The sequence below is a fragment of the Python bivittatus genome, unplaced genomic scaffold (assembly GCF_059951505.1).
Source record: "Python bivittatus isolate LINGU-HERP-01145 unplaced genomic scaffold, Pbiv_v1 ctg000430_np1212, whole genome shotgun sequence".
NCBI lineage: Eukaryota > Metazoa > Chordata > Lepidosauria > Squamata > Pythonidae > Python > Python bivittatus.
This window is the reverse complement of record NW_028277071.1, coordinates 1426634-1446333: the sequence shown is the minus strand read 5'-3', so window position 1 is coordinate 1446333 and position 19700 is coordinate 1426634. Positions and strand designations below refer to the sequence as shown.

Sequence of the window (19700 nt, the reverse complement as noted above, 5' to 3'; positions counted from 1 at the left end):
TTGGGGGGCGGTGGGGGTGGGGAAGAGCCCCCACCCCCGCCTAAAATTCCCTGTAGATTTGCAGAAGAAAATACAACACACAACAGCGTATGGGCGCGCGCATCTTCAGCAGGTCTTAAGCCCACCTTTAGCAGAAATATGGATACATTGGTGGTTTTAAAAGCTGATACGGTCTTTCTTGGGTGAAATGTTCCTTACTCTAAGATTAATGCCTGGGGCGGAAATCGCACTATTTCAAGTCTCCCGAAGCAGAGGCGATGCATGAGTTGGCCGGCGTCGTGGCTTCGAACGAGAAACCCCTTAAATCCAAGGTGGGCATCGCGGACCATTTTCGCCACTGGCACCACGGCCCGGAACCTCTCTATGAAGAACTACGTTGTTTATTGTTCTACTCGCCGGATTGGCGGCTGCGCTTTTGAAGGAAGTGAACTGCATTTAGAAAACTGTCCATTGCAATAGCTGCTTTGAAAAGCCCGCCCTGCAGGAGATTGGCTATCCGTCCACCAGCGCCCTCCAAGCAGAAACGTCTCTTTAGTTTGAAATTGCCGCCACCGCCAGAGCTCTGTATGTGTCAGATGCTCCGTTCATTTCCTCTCCCTTCTGTTTAAAAAGCCACTATTTACACATTCAGCACTCAGTAAACATTCTGTACAATTCCTATCATCCACCGCCTTAAGAACGCATGATGATCCGAACGGAATTCCTTGGTTTGCTATGCAAAATGAATTCGAGTAAAAAAAATCATTTTGGGCTCTGGGACTTGATGCAATGTTCCCAGTTTAGATCCATTCACACGGGTCGCCCAAGCGTCTGCTTTTCATTGTATTGTAACAGCTTAAGGAAGCTACTTTTAATGTGTATCTTGTGTGACTGTAACGCGTGCTTCAGTGGGGGAAAGTAAAGTATTTCCTTTTAGCAAGTTGACAAGCTCTTTCCATGAAAAGGTGGGTGGCTCTTAAAAGAGCCTTTGGTGTCGTTGTGGGCGGCGGCGGGGCAGCGGGCGGGCCGGGGGGCTCTACTTGCCCTTGGCCTTGTGGCTCTCGGTCTTCTTGGGCAGCAGGACGGCCTGGATGTTGGGCAGGACGCCGCCCTGGGCGATGGTGACCTTGCCCAGCAGCTTGTTCAGCTCCTCGTCGTTGCGGATGGCCAGCTGCAGGTGGCGCGGGATGATGCGCGTCTTCTTGTTGTCGCGGGCCGCGTTGCCCGCCAGCTCCAGGATCTCGGCCGTCAGGTACTCCAGCACCGCGGCCAGGTAGACCGGGGCGCCGGCGCCGACGCGCTCCGCGTAGTTACCCTTGCGCAGCAGCCGGTGCACGCGGCCGACGGGGAACTGCAGCCCGGCGCGGGAGGAGCGCGTCTTGGCCTTGGCCCTCGCTTTACCACCCTGCTTCCCACGTCCAGACATGTTACACTCAGAAGCAACTAAGCTAAAAGATTCACTCGGACATAAATGTTTTCTGACGGCCGCCTTGACCCTTTTTATTCACTCCAAAGGCTTGTAAATGCGAATTCCTATTGGTTAATTCCTGCGTAGGCTCTTCTGTGTCCAATGAAAAGACAACTTTTTTTTGCTATCCAATAGAGGAGATGCGCTTTGCGACATCCAATAGAAATCGGAACTTCAGGATTCGCTCATTTGCATAACAAGTTTACGGAAGTAGGCGTGGCTCTTTTTCTAAGCCAATCAGAAAGGGGGATTTTGAGCACCTTCATTTGCGTATGATCCCTATAAATAGGGGGCAGGCAGAGTTTGCTCCTCAGGCTTCACTTTTCGTTCGGTTGCTTGTCTCGCTAGCGATTTGATCATGCCTGAGCCGGCCAAGTCCGCTCCTGCGCCCAAGAAGGGCTCGAAGAAGGCGGTGACCAAGACGCAGAAGAAGGGCGACAAGAAGCGCAAGAAGAGCCGCAAGGAGAGCTACTCCATCTACGTCTACAAGGTGCTGAAGCAGGTGCACCCCGACACCGGCATCTCCTCCAAGGCCATGAGCATCATGAACTCCTTCGTCAACGACATCTTCGAGCGCATCGCCGGAGAGGCCTCCCGCCTGGCGCACTACAACAAGCGCTCCACCATCACCTCCCGCGAGATCCAGACGGCCGTGCGCCTGCTGCTGCCCGGCGAGCTGGCCAAGCACGCCGTCTCGGAGGGCACCAAGGCCGTCACCAAGTACACCAGCTCCAAGTAGACGTGCTTGCCCCGCTTCCTCAACCGACCCAAAGGCTCTTTTAAGAGCCACCAAGTTTCTCAAAAAAAGAGCTGCGGCTGCCTGATTCAAACGCCTCTTTGTAGAGGTTAATTGACACACTTAACTGCATTTCTAAGACTTGACTGAGGGGATTTATTTTCATGACCTTTACAGAATTAGTTTCCTAGTATGATACCACCTAAGTGGCCTTAGATACCACCTTAAAACTTATTTAAAACTTGTTCAAGAGCTCCAAGGAAAATATTTCCTGAGAGAAATTACTGCAAGGTATGGAATTGAAACTTCCTCTAACTCTTGGTGTGCTTGGCACAGGCTATGTTTGTTTAGGAGAGGCCAAGCTTCCTCAGTAAAAATATATATATGTGCGTGTGTGCACATAAATGAATTTACTGACAAACGTGTATGTGTAAGGCTCCCTGATTATTTGCTTTGGTGAGATTGGGTAAGGAGCCGTGGTTACCTTATGTCCTACGCTGTAATAAGATTTCATTTGGATTTGTTGCAATGCCAGCAAATCTTGCCCAGCCAAATCTATCCATGCTTTACAAGTTTTACATATTAACTCTTTACACTTCAGCATTTTCCTCCAAATTCTGAACGCAATGAGAGTAGATAGGTTTTCATGAAGCGAAGCAGCAGCATCATAAATGGACTGGTTAGTTCACGTGGTTAGCATGTGGCACTAATAACGCTGCCAACTGGAACTTCATTGCAAGGCCAAACCATCTTTCCTGGCACCCTTCCTAAGGTGTGAATCCAAGAATGGAGAAAGCTCAGCCTCAGGGTTGGGAGTTCTTTTAAATCTCCAGTGGGAAGTTTCGAAAGCAGGAGGCTACTTGGGGACCCCCTCTGAAGGATATATTTATTTATTTTACAGCCAAAAGGCCTGAAAACAAGGTACAAATATAATCTAAACTTGACACTGAATAAAACAATTTAGCAAATAAAATATTTAATAATTATTCTATGATACACTTGAAGGCCTGACTCATTGATTTCTTACTAAAAACCTTGTTTTTATAGACATACTTAAAAATCTGGCTGTTGCCACTGCGATCCCAGGATTTCCGTCTGCAAGTACAATTTTTACATGCTCAGAAGTATGCCTTCCAGGTTTACATTTTAAAATAGCCCACATAACTGCCTGCCATAGACTCTTATAAAATTCACAATACTGTAAAATATGATCCCCTCTTTCAGGATCAGGATCATTACAGGGACAACATCTTTGAGAGGTGGGAAGTTGTTGGAATCTGCCATATAGCATATTTGATGGCAATACATTTAATCTGGCTTTTGAGAAAGCGAGTCGGTATTTACTTAAATATGAGCTATCCAAATATTTGGGGAGTTGGAAAATATATCTGTAATTAATGCCAAAAGTTACAGGTGAATGTGATACTTTGGTTTTGGCCATTAATTCCTGTACTGAGTTATCCCATAGTCTTTCTTTGACACAATGAAATGCTGATGACATACCCCTGGAAAATAAATAATTGGGATCCGTGCCAATCTGACTTATCTTTTGTTTAAACCACATATCTACAAAAGATTCATTTGGAATTTCCTGAAGCGATCCTCCCTTATTTTTAAAGAGAGAGATTTGCAACCAAACCTTCATTGTGCTTGACCAGGTCTTTGTTTTCAAAGGGCATTGCCCAGTTTCCAGGAGAATAACAGAATCTGGAACACAGCTTGGGACACTTAAAAGAGGTCTTCAACATTTTGCCTGCAACTGTGTTACGCTGTTACTGGCAAATGTGATCCGGATTGGAGCTCCATATAGAATTTGTGATGCAATTTTGGCATTGAAAACTTTTATTGCTGTGGGAACACATCTTCCTCCTTTTGAGTAAAAATATCGAAGCAAGGCCGTCATATTTGTCTGGCTTTCAGAAGGATTGCCTTACAGTGATGTTGCCAGGTTAGAGCATGAAGTTTTCCCAGGACTGATAGCAGACTGATAGGCCTATAACTGGCAGGGTTTTCTATACCTCCCTTCTTATATAGGGGGACTACTAAAGCCCTATTCCAGCCCAAGGGGATTAAACCAGAGCCACCTATTGCAGTGAATAGGGGCATGGCTAATAAGGGGCCCACCAATCTAGATCTTGTTTGAGGGGTTCAATGAATATATTATCCTGGCCAGGAGCCTTGCCAGATTTTACTTTTGATATAAAGTCAGTCACCTCTTCCTCTTGCACTGGTTCCCACTGTGGAAGGCTGAGTAACTTTAATCTAATGCTATTTGCTATCTTTGTGACAGGTTGCTCCTGCTCCATAAACATTGATTTAAAATATTTTCCCCAGGTTTTGGATGGTACATAACAATCCGGAACAAAGGGGGCGGTGAAAGCCCTGGAAGTTAATTTCCTAAAGGTTTTGGAGTCTTTATACAGAGAAGCATTTGTTAATAATGACCAGGAATCTCTCTCTGCTTTCTGTTTCTTCTGACGTAATAGTATCTTATAATTTTTCTTCAACTCATAATATTTTAAAGGGGGCTGTTGTAAATTAGATTTTCTGTATGCTAAATATAGAGGTCTTAATTTTTTCTTAGCTTGACACAGTCCACATGAAGCAAACTACAAGTGATACTCAGTAGAGTATTTGTTTGATTTGATGTAATGGATGCTCCAGATACTAGAGTTATACTGATTAGGTTTGTTAAAATATTACAAGAAATTATTTTTTCTGTAGAACTCCCATCTTTTATTATACATGATCTAAAATCTAAAGCTTGAGTAGAGTTTAAAACTGTAGCTAAATAACTATTTAGATGTTCTGCCCAAGAAATCCTGCAGTAGAAATCACCTTCCTGAAGAACCTCCGGGGAATAATATTGGATTAGACAAATTTCTTCATCATTGGTTAACAAACTTAAAACTATAGGTTGATGATCACTATCTGATCTGGAGCCAACATTAAATAATCTGACCAAGGGAAATAAATTGGTCAATGTTAAATAATAATCTATCACACTTGCTCCCCACCCACAAGTAAACATGAGTTCACCAGGATAATCATGTGCCATTGAACCATTTAAAATGATTAAATTTAACTTATTGCAAAGACTGCTAAACAAGATCCTGCATAGTTAATGTTCTGATCTTTAGACTGTCTATCATACAATCCACTTTCCCAAGTTTGATAGATAAATAAGGAAACTTGGCTACCCATGCTTCATTATTAGGGCCAATTCTGGCATTTAAATTACCCAGAATCACACGTTTCATTAATTTTTTGCTGGAGTACGAGATGAGGACCTAAGGACCAGTGATGTGATGTTACTGTGACTTCAGTATCCTTGGTCAACCTTTGGCTACTTGCAGTCTCTTGAGAAGTAAAATAATCAGTAATTTTTAATTATCTCTGTTGTAAGTTGTGTAGCCTGGCTTCCTGTGTTAGAGGCTGCATGCCACGTTGTGCATAGCCTCTGCAAGTGAGAACCATTATATATAGTAGCTTGTAACTCTCTTCATTTATTTTAGCATCTATGTGCAAAACAACCATTAATAATTTCCAAGCCTTTATAGACTTTAATCAGTATTTCCCACTGGTACCTTAATATTTGTTGTAGTAACGGTGTTATCTTCTAAGGTCAGGGTTAGTACAACCCTTTTACTTTCTACTTACTAAAATAGCCTTTTTTGACGTAAAATTGGCCACAAATATAAAAAATAAAGTATTATCCAGAGGAGCTGTGGGGAGGCTCAGCTTCTCACACTGCTATCTTAACCGGAAGTTGGCTGCCTGATTATTTGCTTTGGTGGGACTAGGTAAGGAGCTGTGGTTACCTTATGTCCTAGGCAGCAATAAGGAGAATTTATTCAGATTTTTGCAACGCCAAGAAATCTTCCCCAGCTGAATCTATGCACGCTTTACAAGTTTTACACCTTAGCTCCTTACACTTCATCATCTTCCTCTGAGAATTCTGAATGCCATGAGAGTACATAGGTTTTCATGAAGCGAAGGAGAAGCGTCATAAATGGGCTGGTTAGTTCAGTTGGTTAGCATGTGGTGCTAATCAACACTGCCAACTGGAGCATCTTTGCCAGGCCAAACAGAATCTTTTCCAGCACTCTCCTACGGTGTGAATCCAAGAGCAGGGAGAAAGCTCAGCTTCAGGGCTGGGAGTTCTTTTAAATCTCCAGTGGGAAGTTTCGAAAGCAGGAGGCTACTCGGGGACCTCCTCTGGGAAAAAGGCTGCTTTCAGGATGACATAGCCGAGCTGGATTTCTTACCAATTACGCACTGAGTCATAAGCTAAGGGAGAGGGGTGGGTTTGCACGTCTTAAAAGAAAAACCAAACCCCTTACACCTTTGGTGAACTGAGGTGCGATGCCTTTACCTGATCCTGGTGAATGCGTTAGGACGACCCAGCCCTCTGTTCCCTCTCTCCTTCCTTTCCACCTCTGCAAAGGACAGCTGTGGATCCTTGTCCGAGAAGGATGATCATGACGATCCGTGCAAGCGGACAGGATCACAAAGGTGCAGTTTTTTAAAATGACACCGAGTTCTTTGTTGGAAGTTGGAAGGACAGGTGAATGTTTGCCTGCGCGCGTTCCTCGGCTCCTACGGGGTTCGTAATAAGAAACAAACAAGAAAAGTGCACCGCGTTCAGAGCAAAGATCTGAAGATTGTGTTGAAATGAAAAAAATGGAAAAAAAGAAATTATGCGTTGGCCGGGAATCGAACCCGGGTCAACTGCTTGGAAGGCAGCTATGCTCACCACTATACCACCAACGCTTCCGTGTGGGTTGATTTGTAAGCTCACAATTCGTAAGCGTTGCGCTTCTGGACCGCCACACGGTGGCGCCATCGGCTAAAGATGCGGATCGTCCCAGGTTCCCGCAATAATTTATCCCTCCGAGTTTATCCATCTCCCTTCAAAGAACGCCCTTCCCGTTCATGCAAAAAAAAAAAAGACATATTTTCCAGTCCTCCCGAAGAGAAGGGAAGCCCCCAAATCGAGATCCCTGGTAAGTAGTCACCCAACTTCCCTGACCTCCAACTGAAGTATTCACCGCCACGGAAGACCTTTATGAGGAGCCCGGACAGGGGGTGAGTAACCTGCGAGGAGCGTCCCTCGGGGAGGGGAAAGAAAAGATCTCTGCTCCAGGTGAGGTTCGAACTCACAACCTCGGCATCGCTCCGGCAAAGTACTGCTGTATAAGTACCGCGCGCTAACCGATTGCGCCACTGGAGCAACCGATGGAAGGCTGTTTGGGCAACAACTCTTGTGTATCTTTAACACGATTTTGTGGGTTTCGTTTAAAAGTACCTACTTTGAAAATAGAGCAGGAAAAAACGCGCTTCCTTGTTTAAAGCAGTGTTTCTCAACCTGGGCGACTTTCAGATGTGTGGACTTCAACTCCCAGAATTCTCCAGCCAGCCATGCTGGCTGGGGAATTCTGGGAGTTGAAGTCCACACATCTGAAAGTCGCCCAGGTTGAGAAACACTGCTTTAAAGGATAGCCCGGGGAATCCTTCACAATCATAGTTTAGTTCTGTGACAGGGGACGTGTGTGCAGCCAGGTGAATGCCACAGGTTGACCGTAATGTGAAATCGCTTGTCTGCAGCTCAGCGGTGACATCCTGGTCTTTGGGCTTTCTAAAGCGTGCATCACAGCTGAGCGTATGGCATGAATCCAGACCATTGTGGTTGGTTTGCTTTTTCAGTAAACTATAGCTAAACAAAGTACAGTAGGAACTGCTGCTTTATTGCCCCACAGAAGCCGCAACTGTTTTAAGTCGGAGTCCAGTATGAAAAAGGCAGAGTTATCTATCAGGGTCTACAGAGGTCTCTTTGTTGCTCAGAAATTACCCCGAAAGCGGGTGAGGGACCCGTCCCAATGAATGATTTTTCTTCTGCTCCATCTTTTCTCTCCCCTTGTCCTATCAATTTCCTTTTTCCCATTTCCCCCCTTGTCCTTGATTTTTTCTCCCCTTGCCTATCAATTTCCTGTTTCCCATGTTCCCCCTTGTCCTATCACTTGCCTTTTTCTCCTTGTCCCTTGTCCCCTTGTCCTATAGCTTGTAGAAAAATTAAGTTATTGTAGAAGTGAAGTCACTTGTAAAAATTAAGGTATTGGCTTCACTGTGTAGTTTGTCAGTTGGACCTACCCAGTGAGGGCCCTGAATGCTGGAAAGTCTGTACCCCTGAGGCAATTTATTCTCCAGCCTTGCAAAGGAAATTTGCACTCCGAGAAATGGTTGAATTATTAGGGAGCTGCTTGGTCGTTCATGGGGTATCAGTGATAAAACAGCGCTGTCAGGAGTGGGATTCGAACCCACGCCTCCAGGGGAGACTGCGACCTGAACGCAGCGCCTTAGACCGCTCGGCCATCCTGACTTCTCGATAATGCGGCTTCCCCCAACGTCTTTGGTAATGGTCTATTTTTAACATGGTTTTTTTCAAACGCTGCAATGGGCTGTGTTCACACCCTACAGTAAAAAACATAAGGACAACGTGTAGATCCTTCTGCAGCGCAGGTAGTCGTGGCCGAGTGGTTAAGGCGATGGACTAGAAATCCATTGGGGTCTCCCCGCGCAGGTTCGAATCCTGCCGACTACGAAGAGTTTTTTTTCTCTTACAAAAATATATAAAGTCCTGTAATGAACCTGCCTTGTTCGTCGGTTGTGTTGCTATAAGCCGTCTTTTTTTGAAAGAGCCTGTGTGTACGTGTGTGCGGGTGGGTAGGTACGTACATAGAGGTTTTAAATTCTTTAAATTCTGCCTGGAAGGAACACCGCTGCTGGGTTTAGGGTGTTATCTGAATTGCATTAATTGTGCCATACTCTATAAACTATATTTAGTCCACTTGCCTTGACTTAAGTCGACATAAAAATCTTATTCAATCTGGAGGGCTTTCTTTGCCAGACGTTTTCTCCCTCGGCTTGGAAACTTTGGTGTCTGGCGGGGATCCCGAGCTGTGCAGTTTGCATATGGTCAGAGGTAGCCTTTTCACGGCCATTCTTGTTCCAGGCGTCCACAAGGGCTGAGAACTCACTTTATCGGCCGAATAAGGCGAACCATTCCCAAACAGCATCATCAATCAATCAATCATAAATTTGTTTAGAGTGAATGGATTTTTCCTTCTACCAGGAATTTGGAAAACTTTTTCTTGCAAGGTGATAGTGGTGTAGTGGTGGGCGTAGCTGCCTTCTGTTTGGGCTCAGTTCCTGGTCGGTGGACTTTTACTTCCAACCATAGCCTGTAAACACTGTGTCTTCTTTAAAATGTCCTCGATATGCAAAGAGGAGGGTGAAGAAAAATGCAAACATTGTCAATCTCTTTATATTTTATCCAGCTGCAAGGATCTCTTTTTAGAAAAAGAAACTTTTGGATATGATAAAAGTGTTTGCGCAACAGGTCACTTAAGGACCTAGCAGATGCATTCCCACGAGATGCTAAGTTTGGCTCACGCTCTTGCTTAGTGACTTAGCATGTTCCACAAACTCAGCCCGTTGGGTTAGTTTCTGATTCGAGGCCTTGTAAAGTCTCTTTCGACTCAAAATGGGATTTCTTGGGATTTACCAAGCCTGGCCATTGTTTGATTCTGAGCCCGTAGAAGATGTTGCCCCTCACTGAGATGTCAATATATTGTACAAATTCAGGATATGATTAATTCTGGAGCCAGGAAACAAGTCTAGTGTGAACACTCTCAGGATTTAGGATTTGATACTAGCACTCAATTGACCTGCCTGAAATAAAGGGGAAGGGTCTCCCTCATCTTCATGTTGCCCTAAAAAAAATTATTCCAAAGTTCAAAATAGAATAATGCTTTTCTTTGGTCATCAAAATAGCTCCAAACATTAGAGAACTGTGTTTTTCTTGTGGACTAGCGACTGTTTGGATGTGATTGTTGTTACCCTGCTGAAAAGGGAGGGGTTTCAGCCTCTTCCTCGTTAGTATAGTGGTAAGTATCCCCGCCTGTCACGCGGGAGACCGGGGTTCGATTCCCCGACGGGGAGGATTCAATTTTCGATTCCGTGATTAAATACCCCTTTCTGCCCGCGGGGTGAAAAGCAGCACACCAGGAAAATGCACTGGATAACTGATAAATTGTGATTTTTTATATTTATTTAAAGTACCTCGATAGGGTACTTTACGGTAAAGTTTTGCTCAGATTTGCTTGGCAGCGTCAGCTAACTTAAAACCCTTTCGTTGTAATTCCAGGAGTAGAAGCGCCTTACAGATGTCCAAAAGCATGCCTTAAAAAAGGAAATGGTATTGATCACGTTGCAGAGGAGAGCGGCCCAAGGGAAATGATTAACTCAGAAGTATTTACTGATGGGGGAGGAGTGGACTCTCCTCAAAACATGGTGATGATGATGATTGATTGATTGATTGATTTTTAAATAAATAAATGATCATGATCATGATCATGTGCAGAGACAGGGAGACATTTGAGCCATATCTGGAAATGCATCTGTCATGGGATGTGTGGAAATGGTTAATAAGGAGCCTTTTTTACATCTTTGACTACCAAGATCTTCACCTGAAAGGGAGAAGCTCAGTAGAATTTGCAGACTGTAGGATGGCTTTCAGGAGCTCTTTAGAGAGCAGCTTTCAGGGCCTGGATAGCTCAGTCGGTAGAGCATCAGACTTTTAATCTGAGGGTCCAGGGTTCAAGTCCCTGTTCAGGCGGCTGATCTTTTGTTTTGAACGGTTTCCATGCATTCTTATCTTGGTACACCTTTTCTCGTCCCCTTCCAACAAGTGATCCATTTCTCGAATGCCCACTTTGCCAGATGTACAGTGAGTTAACTCTGGCCCTGGGACCATCCTTTTCTGCCGCCCCTGTGCCTTCTTAAAAGGCCATTGGCTTTAGTTCACCTGTGAAGCGTATAGCTAGTTTGGGAACAAGCAAGCCTTCCCTTGGATAGAAACAGAATTTGGTTTAAGTAGGACCGAGAGCCACATTTTGTTTTGCTTTTTTTAATCAGAGCTCTTTTTAAAAATTAAATAACTGTTTTTTCAAGTTTCTAAAGTTTGAAATCCTAGCTTTGGGGATTATTCCATGCCAGTAAAAATGCAGGATATACAATTTCAATAAAAATAAATAAATGTGCAGAAAGACTTATAAAAATCACCAGGGATAGTTTTGCATTCATTTTGGAGCCCAGCTGGGTTGACCTGTAGAGCTGTCCCAAGCAGATAGAAAACTTGTGATGGTCATGGACCCGGTTGGCTTCAGATGGGGGTTGGATAAATTCATGGAGGACAGGACAGGTACTCAGGTTATCTGTCTGGAAGATAAAAGGTTATTTCCAAGCTAGAAGCAGGGGAACAGTGACAGAAGAGGAATGCATTTCCTTCATCTCTTTGTACCAAGCAGTGTTCAGTTGGCCATTGAGAGAAACGAAATCCTGGATTAAGATGGAACAGGCCTGATCCAGCCAGACTATTCTTAAATTCTTCTTTGAAGGGCCTCTTAAAAAATCTTCCATATTTTATTGCTTGTCCCTTTTTATTATCTGTATCACATTTTCTTTGTAGTCTTTGAAATGTATATTTAGAAAAAAAATAAAATAAAACTTGTTGGTTATTTGAAATTTGTTGGCCATCTGCCTATATACTTTTTTTATTACATGTCACATTTTCTCTATACTCTTTTACCTGCGTATTTGGGGGGAAGAAATTAAAAGATAATAAAAATTAGTTGACAGAATGATCAAGCAGGCTAACCAAAGGCTTTCCTGTAGCTGGTCAGATTCTGTAATATGGTTCTGGTGCTGTCAACAAATTTTCTCCTTAGGTTTGGAGGATGATAACACAGAATTTTGCAACCCCTGTATACAATAAAGAAGATGACCTAGAGTCCTAGACAGAAATATGCAAGAACCATTCTCCGGATAAGAGGCTGAAACATTTTTAAAGTCCAGAGCAATGAGGTAACATTTGGAAACGGCCCAGGCAGATTCACTGGCGTATCAGAATGGGGAGGAGGTCCAGCACAAACAGACTTGCAAGATGCTGTTATTATAGCCAATTTCAATAAAAGTAGTTTTAGCCTTCCCAGGAGTTTGATTTCCTGGTCTGGTCTGCCTAGTGGGGCTGACATCTCCCCAGACACATACCTCCATGGGGTTAGATAAATCATCGCACTGTCATTAAGATATGCGGTACAGATGTGATCAGGCCCGTACAATAGAAAACGCAGTAATTTCCCGGTGGTCCATGTTGAAAAATTTGATCTTGAGAATTTCCAAAAGAATAAAAAAAAAAAAAATCCTGCATGAAGCTACAATAGGGAAGCACTTTTTTTCAGGGAGCCCGTGAATCAGTTGTGCATTAATTGTGGTTGTTTAGTGCAAACCAGCCTCAGCGTCATGTTTTAGTGTGCGGGAGGAAAGGAAGAGAGAAGACAGTTAGGAGGGCTGGAAAAATGACAGCGCCGAGATCCCGCAGGGTGGCCCGGCGTCCGCTCGGGAGCAAGAATTCGGCGCTTGCCGTCCCTCTTGTCTTCTGCTGGCTGGATGCAACGGTGGCTCCCTCCACCTGTTCCAGTGCAAAGACGATCTACTCGCAAGTAAACCCCGTAGGGTCGTGAGAATTTCATGCCCAGAAAATTCGAGTATTATGAATGTTTCCCTTCCTTTCCTTCCCCTCCTCCGTTTTCTTTTGTACCTGATACATGATTGATAGACAGACAGACAGACAGACAGACACGCACACAAGAGGAAGGAAGGAAGGAAGGAAGGAAGGAAGGAAGGAAGGAAGCTCGTCTTCCTTTTAGGTGCAACGCAAAGCAGCCGCACATGTTGGAAATCCGCGGTTGAGAAAAGCATCTTTCAGAATAAAGGTACGCTATGGATCATGCAGAGTTCAGAGGCGTCCCACAGCCCTGCATTTTGTTAATAGAGGGAAATCAAGTCATGGTGTTTAGGAAGAGCCAAACGGTTGTTTTTTTTCCCCTACCGTGTTTACTTTCCTTCTCTGTAAGCAGAATGACAACTCATAGCATCAAGGCAAAAGGCGCCGTCAACAGCCCGGCTAGCTCAGTCGGTAGAGCATGAGACTCTTAATCTCAGGGTCGTGGGTTCGAGCCCCACGTTGGGCGCAATCTTTTTTCCCCCCGTCCATCAAAAACCATAAGCAGCGTTTTGGAAGTTTCCACTTCCGACCCGCTTCATTTGGTTTCTTTCTTTTTAATAAAGAAAAGGTAGAATCGGTAGGAAATCCACTGTTGCAGCGTTGGGCTTAAAACAAGCTTTCCCCAAACTTGGTTACATTAGACAAATAGAACATATAATTATGCAGGTATGCTGATTTTTAAATTTTTTTAAAAATAAGATATATTTTATATTGTTTTAGGTTTGGGTTTTAAGCACCTCTGAGGGCACCGTCTGTTGGTTAATGATAATTTGGTAAAGGGATCTGCCGGTGCATCTCAGGCTGTAACGGAATCTAGGTCGCAAAAAGGACCTGAGAGTTGACCCCAACGCGGAGGAAAAGTGCTGTTTATTATAACAATTATTAGGGTTTTTTTCCGACCGTTTTTTACCGTATTACAACAGCCGCTGGGTGCCAACTCTTGTAAGACAGAGGGACCTCAAACAATGGGAAAGCAAAGATTTTTCTTGTAGACGTTGAGGGCTGTTAGGCGGGAAATCCTAGGGATCTGTTTTGCTGGCCAGTTTTGGGGAAGCTAGGCAGATAACCTTGTCCGTGTATCTGGGATTACCTGTACAGTATTTCTATTGTTAGGCAAAGCGGCCTTTTCGGTCCATTGTTAAGGAGATGGAACGTTGAGATAATCGGGGGCGTGTCTTCGACTGATGATGGAACGTTGGGGTTTCTCACGCTGCTACTATGTTGCAATTCCCTTATCAGGGCTGTGCCGTAAGGGGGTGAGCCGGGTTTCTATGGACGAGATGGGATTGCAGGGGCTTTGTCTGGAGGCAGGGAGGGTTAATTTGGGTCTGACGGGATTAGGCAAAGAGAGGAACCGGGCATGGTCCTGGTCTTGTCTAAAAGAAAGAAAAGAAAAAGGGTGCAACCTCTTTTTTGGTTAGATCTATTTTCCTTTATATTGTATGTACTGAGGCTTCTCAACAGTTTAATCCTAGGCCTACTAAAGAATAAGTCCAGTGAGATACAGTAGAATGCAGAGGATTGAAACTGGTATTGTTATATACATTTATCTAGAAAAATCCCATTGGACCTGTTTCAACCTTCTGACTGGCCTCCTCCCAAAAGTGTCTGCTTTATAGTTATCTCAATGCAAATTCTCTCCTAATCTCTATAGTACATGTGCTATGTGTTTTTACTTTTATCGTAAACATGGACTTTCCATACAAAATGTGGGCAAGAACACAGATTTCCCAAAGTAGTGTTACTGATTCTGTTGCTTTATGTACTATAAGTCCTAAAGTTCTGCAACGGTATGCTGTTTTAGAATGATGGGAGCTAGGGTCCCTCCCACCCCATAAGGAGAATATCAAGTTTTGGGTATTCTCAGAATGAAGCATCAAAATGAAGGTGACACAGATCCCTTTGTTGAAAGAAGGTGGTTTAATGCGCAGAATTCAATAAATATTTTCTTACATTCCTCCCCTTATTCATGGGCAAGCTGTTGTTTTTGGAAACATTATGTAGGATACATATTAATTAACATTTTAATTCAGTGTGTGTGATAACTACCCAGGAGGCTGAAGGAAGGAGAGGGAGAGGGAGGGAGAGACAGAGAGGAAGGCAGGAATGAAAAAAGAAATAGCATGTCGAGGTTCACAAAGCTCAGTTCCTTATTATTTTTAGATCTTTAAAGACAGTTTTATTTCACCGAGCCTTCAACTGTAGGTGTGCTTTATTGATGTCCATCTTGGGGGAGAGGTGGCTATTAGTTTTCTTTTAATTTACAATTTTGATTTATTCCTATTGTTCCTTTTATAATTTTCATAAGTTGCATCCCACTCAGAGTCTTGATTTGGTGGCTAAAGAAATAAATATCTCTCTAGCGCTACATGAAGTCTTTTCACCCTAAAGGATTTTAAGATAAAGTCTCCCTCAAGTGAAACTTGGCTTCTGGAGTATCACATGGATACTCTATGCATGAGGCTGGAAGGTGGGAATCAGTGCCGTCCACCTTGTCATCAGGTTCGACTCTGCTTTCTCAATGTGGTGTGGGAGAAAAACATTTTAAATGAATATTGTTTTGCTGCTGATTTTTGCTGATTCCTCAATACTGAAAAAAAAAAATCTCAGTCATTATTCTAATGTTTTATATTGCTTTATGTTGTATTTTAGGGCAGATTTCTATACTAAGTGCAAGGTGGTCTAGAAATGTAAAAAGAATTAAGATACATGTACATCAATCTGTTCCACATTTTGCCCTAGCAGTTCCAAACAGAAGCTTTTATCCTTGTATCGTGCTTCATATGGAACTCAAAGCATAACATCAAGCTGCAGACAGATAGATAGATGGGCCTCTACCCTGAAAAAAGTCCTCTTGAAAAGAGCATCTGAACTTGTTTGATGGCAGCTATGGGTTTATCTCTAGGTTTTAATAGTCTGGTTTATTATTTATTGGTTGCATGGATGGATTTTATTAACCTTTTCTTGCACGTGATTGCTGTGGGGAAAATAGAAGGCAGGAGCATTAGCATGAGTTTTTACATATATCCATCCATACTGCCAAGTGACAGCCACATCGGGAAGAAGTATGAGAAGCTAGAGAAGGACTAGGGCCTGAAGGAGGAACTAGAGAGGATGTGGAAAGGAAAGGCCAAAGTGGTCCCAGTGGTGGCAGGAACACTTGGGGCTGTGACTCCTAAGCTGGGAGAGTGGCTGTAACAGATCCCAGGAACAACATCCGAGCTCTCTGTCCAAATTCTTTTTTGGTAATGCTTGGTATAGTTTTTATGTTTTTTGGAATTTTATACATATTTATTGTTTTAATGGATTATGTGAGCCACCCAGAGTCCCCCATTAGGGGGAGATGGGTGGAGAAAAATCAAATCAAATCAATCAATCAATCAATCAATTGCTAGGAACAGCTAAGATACTGCACAGAACCTCAAACTGCCAGGCTTCTGGTAGAGGACCCGAGATTGAGGAAGGCACAGACCACCCATGGGGTGAGAGGGGATTATTTTATACACACACACACACACACACACATACATACACACAAATTAGTAACCAGTGATTTCCAGAGAGTAAAGAAGTGTTCCAGGAAGGAAGGCACTAACAGGCTCCAGTTGCCTTAGTTCGCATGGCAAAAGAAACAAAAAATGTAATCGTAAGGAGATGCATCTTATGAGTTTCCCGGATACATCTAAAACAAAACAGACACCCCAAAAGCATAGACACCAATTTTAAAATACTGATTAGGAAAAGCTATACATTAGTGCAGATACTGTACCGTACTAGTATTAGAACCGGAACATCTGGGCTGCAAAAATCCATCCAGCCATCGAGGGGTGCCATCCAGCTGCCCTCCACATATGGCAGCCCAGACGGGATCTAAGTGGGGACAGGTGAACCCAGTGACCTTCCTTCCCTGACCATTTTTAACAGCAACGCCGGGCAAGTTCTGTCATTGACGTCCCAAGGACTGCTAATCTTAAAGTCCAAGATGATTACTCATTAGAAATTGAGAATGGCATTCATTCAACTTTGGCTCTGTTTGTCACGAACAAATCATTTTTAAAAGCAATTTTAAAAACAAAGCATTTTAACGTTGTGGCAGCGGTGGGATTCGAACCCACGCCTCCGAAGAGACTGGAGCCTTAATCCAGCGCCTTAGACCGCTCGGCCACGCTACCACATTTTCGAGTACGTTTGTACCTCCACAACAACATTCCGTTCCCCCCCCCCCCCGCCCCTTTCTCATCCTTGTCTTCTACTCCTTATCCAGCTTCGGTCCAAACTGGAGGTTACCGAAGTAAACAAAATAAGTCATTTTACAGAGAAAAAACCCTGTTACTGTACTGGATCTCGACTCCGGTGACTTGACGTCCGTGCAGTTTTCTTGCTAACCAGCCAAGCGGCTCGCCAGTTCCTTCTTCCAGAATGATTTTTCGACTTAATCTAGGCTGGCTGGGGAATCCTGGGAGTTGAAGTTCAACACATCTTAAAGTTGCCGAGTTTGAACAACTCTCATCGAGTCTGGAGCCCCGTGGTTTCTTTTCGTGTCTCATCCAAGCGTCAGCCCCAGGACCGCCTCAGCTTACTATCCAAAAAGCTATCTTAAACTTCCTGAAATGTTTAAAAAACGCCGCTAATAAAGATTCCTGATCAGGACATCAGAATGCTAAAGCGGAGCAAGAAGAAACCTGGTTGCGCTCATAACACAGCTACTCCGATTAAAAGCACCCATTAAATCCGCAAGAGCAAAGCCGGGGCGGAGGGTGGGGGGAGGAAAAGGAAGGCGAGTCACGACTTGGGCGCGAGATTCAAATTCGAAAAGAGACAAAGGAGCTTTTGTTCCCTCCAGCCAATGGGGAGAAAGCGCGTGGGTATAAATACCCAGGAAGCGCGCCCACCCCTCACTGCTCCGGTTCTCTACAGGATGGCCCGCACCAAGCAGACGGCCCGCAAGTCCACCGGCGGGAAGGCTCCGCGCAAGCAGCTGGCCACCAAGGCGGCCAGGAAGAGCGCGCCGGCCACCGGGGGCGTGAAGAAGCCGCACCGCTACCGGCCCGGGACTGTCGCCCTGCGGGAGATCCGCCGCTACCAGAAGTCGACGGAGCTGCTGATCCGCAAGCTGCCCTTCCAGCGGCTGGTGCGCGAGATCGCGCAGGACTTCAAGACCGACCTGCGCTTCCAGAGCTCGGCCGTGATGGCGCTGCAGGAGGCGAGCGAGGCGTACCTGGTGGGGCTCTTCGAGGACACCAACCTGTGCGCCATCCACGCCAAGCGCGTCACCATCATGCCCAAGGACATCCAGCTGGCGCGCCGCATCCGCGGGGAGAGGGCGTGAGGGCGCGCCAGCTCCGACCCCGGCCGGTCGACACCCCAAAGGCTCTTTTAAGAGCCGTCTCACTTTTCTCCGCGGAAAGAGCTGAAATTCGCTCGAGTGTCTCTCCTTGGATCGCCCTAGACGCGCTGCAAAGGGGGTAAAATCTGCTTTGAGTGATCCCTTAGAGCTACTTTTCCCAGGGGACCCTTTTTAATGAGGCAGAGACTGGTAAGGGAACTTGCTGGTTCATAAGGTGCTGAATTTCCTAATTTTGTAGGTTTTAAAGGGCTCTTGGTTAATGCGAGCGCGCTTGCTTTCCCGGTTCTTGGCCAGGCCGGACGCGCCGGATGTCTTCACCACTTTCTTGGGGGCTTGGCGTATGGGGTGCAGGGGAGAGAAGGGGGTCTTTTCAGCGGAGACTGTTTGGGTGCCCACTGTAGACGGGATGATCTTAATTAACTTGTCCACTGTTGGCTAGCTGCCCAATAACATTTTAACATTTATGTAGTGTATGGCACTTTTATTTCCCAAGTTTCAATAAAAAGCCAATAAGAAGACTTGAGATGAGACTTCTGATGAATAGCAGATGTATTTTGATCAAGACACAGCTGGGTGACCCCAATCAACACATTAACAAGAGATGTTGATGTAATCACCCCTCACAAAACAAACATCAGAGGCTTTATAGACATTTACATCTGTAATCAGATAGTACATCCCCTCATACCCATACAAGGGATTTTTGGGACGGTCTGAGCAAGTGAAAGGTGGTTCTTAGGAAGGTAAACTTAAATGTAACTTTTTCTTCTGGTTACCAAGGGAATGGCATACCAGATTCTTCTTATCTTTCTCTAGAATGTAGGGCCTCACAACTGTTGCAAAAAGCTTGGTACAACATTGAGCTTGTTAATTGTTTATTCGAAGACAATCGGGCATTCAGCAAAGAGATAGGGGGGGGGGGGAAGAAACCAGTGCTCTTTACAAAACAAAAGCAAGTTAACCCTTTAGAAATAAAATAGAGTGCACTGTTACAGGTATGGTTATACATTATGTGAAGCATATAAATATATAAAATTGTGTATATATAGAATATAAAATTGTGTATCAAAATAATGCCCTTCAGCAGTAACATTTATGTAGTACTTTCAAATGTTCAAACCACAGAGGCTGCATGGTCAGTGTCGGGGATCCTGTATGGATTCCTGAGGTGGGTGGACTAAATGATCTTTAGGATCCCTTTCAGCCCTTACATTTTATGATTCTTAGGCAACTGGCTTTTCAAACTTAAGTGGTACCGAAGTATTGTCTGTTTCACTTCTCTATTACTAATCCTGGGACTGTGTGTGATAGTGGACTGGCCCATGCTTTTTGGAAAGTTGGTTTCTCTAAGAATCAAAACAAGGAAAGTAGAGGGGTTGTGTCTATACACCCACATATATTATGATCTATCCTTCACTTTGGGCTTAAATAGGATTGTTCAGGTCATTACAGTGATTTGTTTCCAGGCATAATCTGCAATTGTACGTATGTTACGAGAGAAGGGTGTAAGTACTAAAGACAACAGAGCACACCCAAAGTGTTA

At 44.3% G+C, this 19700-nt stretch overlaps 3 protein-coding genes and 8 non-coding genes across 11 annotated transcripts; 6 read left to right on the top strand and 5 right to left on the bottom strand.

Annotated features, from left to right (window-relative positions):
* Positions 1-871: 871 nt before the first annotated feature.
* LOC148215234 (histone H2A type 2-C-like) lies at positions 872-1435 on the bottom strand. Its single transcript, XM_088144079.1, has one exon. The coding sequence runs from the start codon at positions 1403-1405 to the stop codon at positions 1016-1018; it is 390 nt and encodes a 129-aa protein (XP_088000205.1). The 5' UTR covers positions 1406-1435; the 3' UTR covers positions 872-1015.
* Positions 1436-1775: 340 nt separating this feature from the next.
* LOC103061900 (histone H2B 1/2/3/4/6) lies at positions 1776-3734 on the top strand. Its single transcript, XM_007429322.4, has one exon. It carries the CDS (start codon positions 1806-1808, stop codon positions 2184-2186), a length of 381 nt encoding a protein of 126 aa, XP_007429384.2. The 5' UTR covers positions 1776-1805; the 3' UTR covers positions 2187-3734.
* Positions 3735-6884: 3150 nt separating this feature from the next.
* Positions 6885-6956, bottom strand: TRNAG-UCC (transfer RNA glycine (anticodon UCC)). The gene has a single exon. It is a non-coding gene; the product is annotated as a tRNA-Gly (tRNA).
* A 365-nt stretch (positions 6957-7321) lies between these two features.
* Positions 7322-7416, bottom strand: TRNAI-UAU (transfer RNA isoleucine (anticodon UAU)). Its single transcript has 2 exons — positions 7379-7416; positions 7322-7357 (listed from the first exon to the last, which is right to left on the bottom strand). It is a non-coding gene; the product is annotated as a tRNA-Ile (tRNA).
* Positions 7417-8479: 1063 nt separating this feature from the next.
* TRNAL-CAG (transfer RNA leucine (anticodon CAG)) lies at positions 8480-8562 on the bottom strand. The gene has a single exon. It is a non-coding gene; the product is annotated as a tRNA-Leu (tRNA).
* Positions 8563-8702: 140 nt separating this feature from the next.
* Positions 8703-8784, top strand: TRNAS-AGA (transfer RNA serine (anticodon AGA)). Its single transcript has one exon. It is a non-coding gene; the product is annotated as a tRNA-Ser (tRNA).
* Positions 8785-10112: 1328 nt separating this feature from the next.
* TRNAD-GUC (transfer RNA aspartic acid (anticodon GUC)) lies at positions 10113-10184 on the top strand. The gene has a single exon. It is a non-coding gene; the product is annotated as a tRNA-Asp (tRNA).
* Positions 10185-10787: 603 nt separating this feature from the next.
* On the top strand, positions 10788-10860 carry TRNAK-UUU (transfer RNA lysine (anticodon UUU)). The gene has a single exon. It is a non-coding gene; the product is annotated as a tRNA-Lys (tRNA).
* A 2343-nt stretch (positions 10861-13203) lies between these two features.
* On the top strand, positions 13204-13276 carry TRNAK-CUU (transfer RNA lysine (anticodon CUU)). The gene has a single exon. It is a non-coding gene; the product is annotated as a tRNA-Lys (tRNA).
* Positions 13277-16900: 3624 nt separating this feature from the next.
* On the bottom strand, positions 16901-16982 carry TRNAL-AAG (transfer RNA leucine (anticodon AAG)). Its single transcript has one exon. It is a non-coding gene; the product is annotated as a tRNA-Leu (tRNA).
* Positions 16983-17728: 746 nt separating this feature from the next.
* LOC148215233 (histone H3) lies at positions 17729-18185 on the top strand. Its single transcript, XM_088144078.1, has one exon. The coding sequence runs from the start codon at positions 17729-17731 to the stop codon at positions 18137-18139; it is 411 nt and encodes a 136-aa protein (XP_088000204.1). The 3' UTR covers positions 18140-18185.
* Positions 18186-19700: the final 1515 nt, after the last annotated feature.

Bases quoted from the DNA above. Each gene is read 5' to 3' on its own strand.
- LOC148215234 (XM_088144079.1), bottom strand. From the start codon at position 1,405: ATGTCTGGACGTGGGAAGCAGGGTGGTAAAGCGAGGGCCAAGGCCAAG.
- LOC103061900 (XM_007429322.4), top strand. From the start codon at position 1,806: ATGCCTGAGCCGGCCAAGTCCGCTCCTGCGCCCAAGAAGGGCTCGAAG.
- LOC148215233 (XM_088144078.1), top strand. From the start codon at position 17,729: ATGGCCCGCACCAAGCAGACGGCCCGCAAGTCCACCGGCGGGAAGGCT.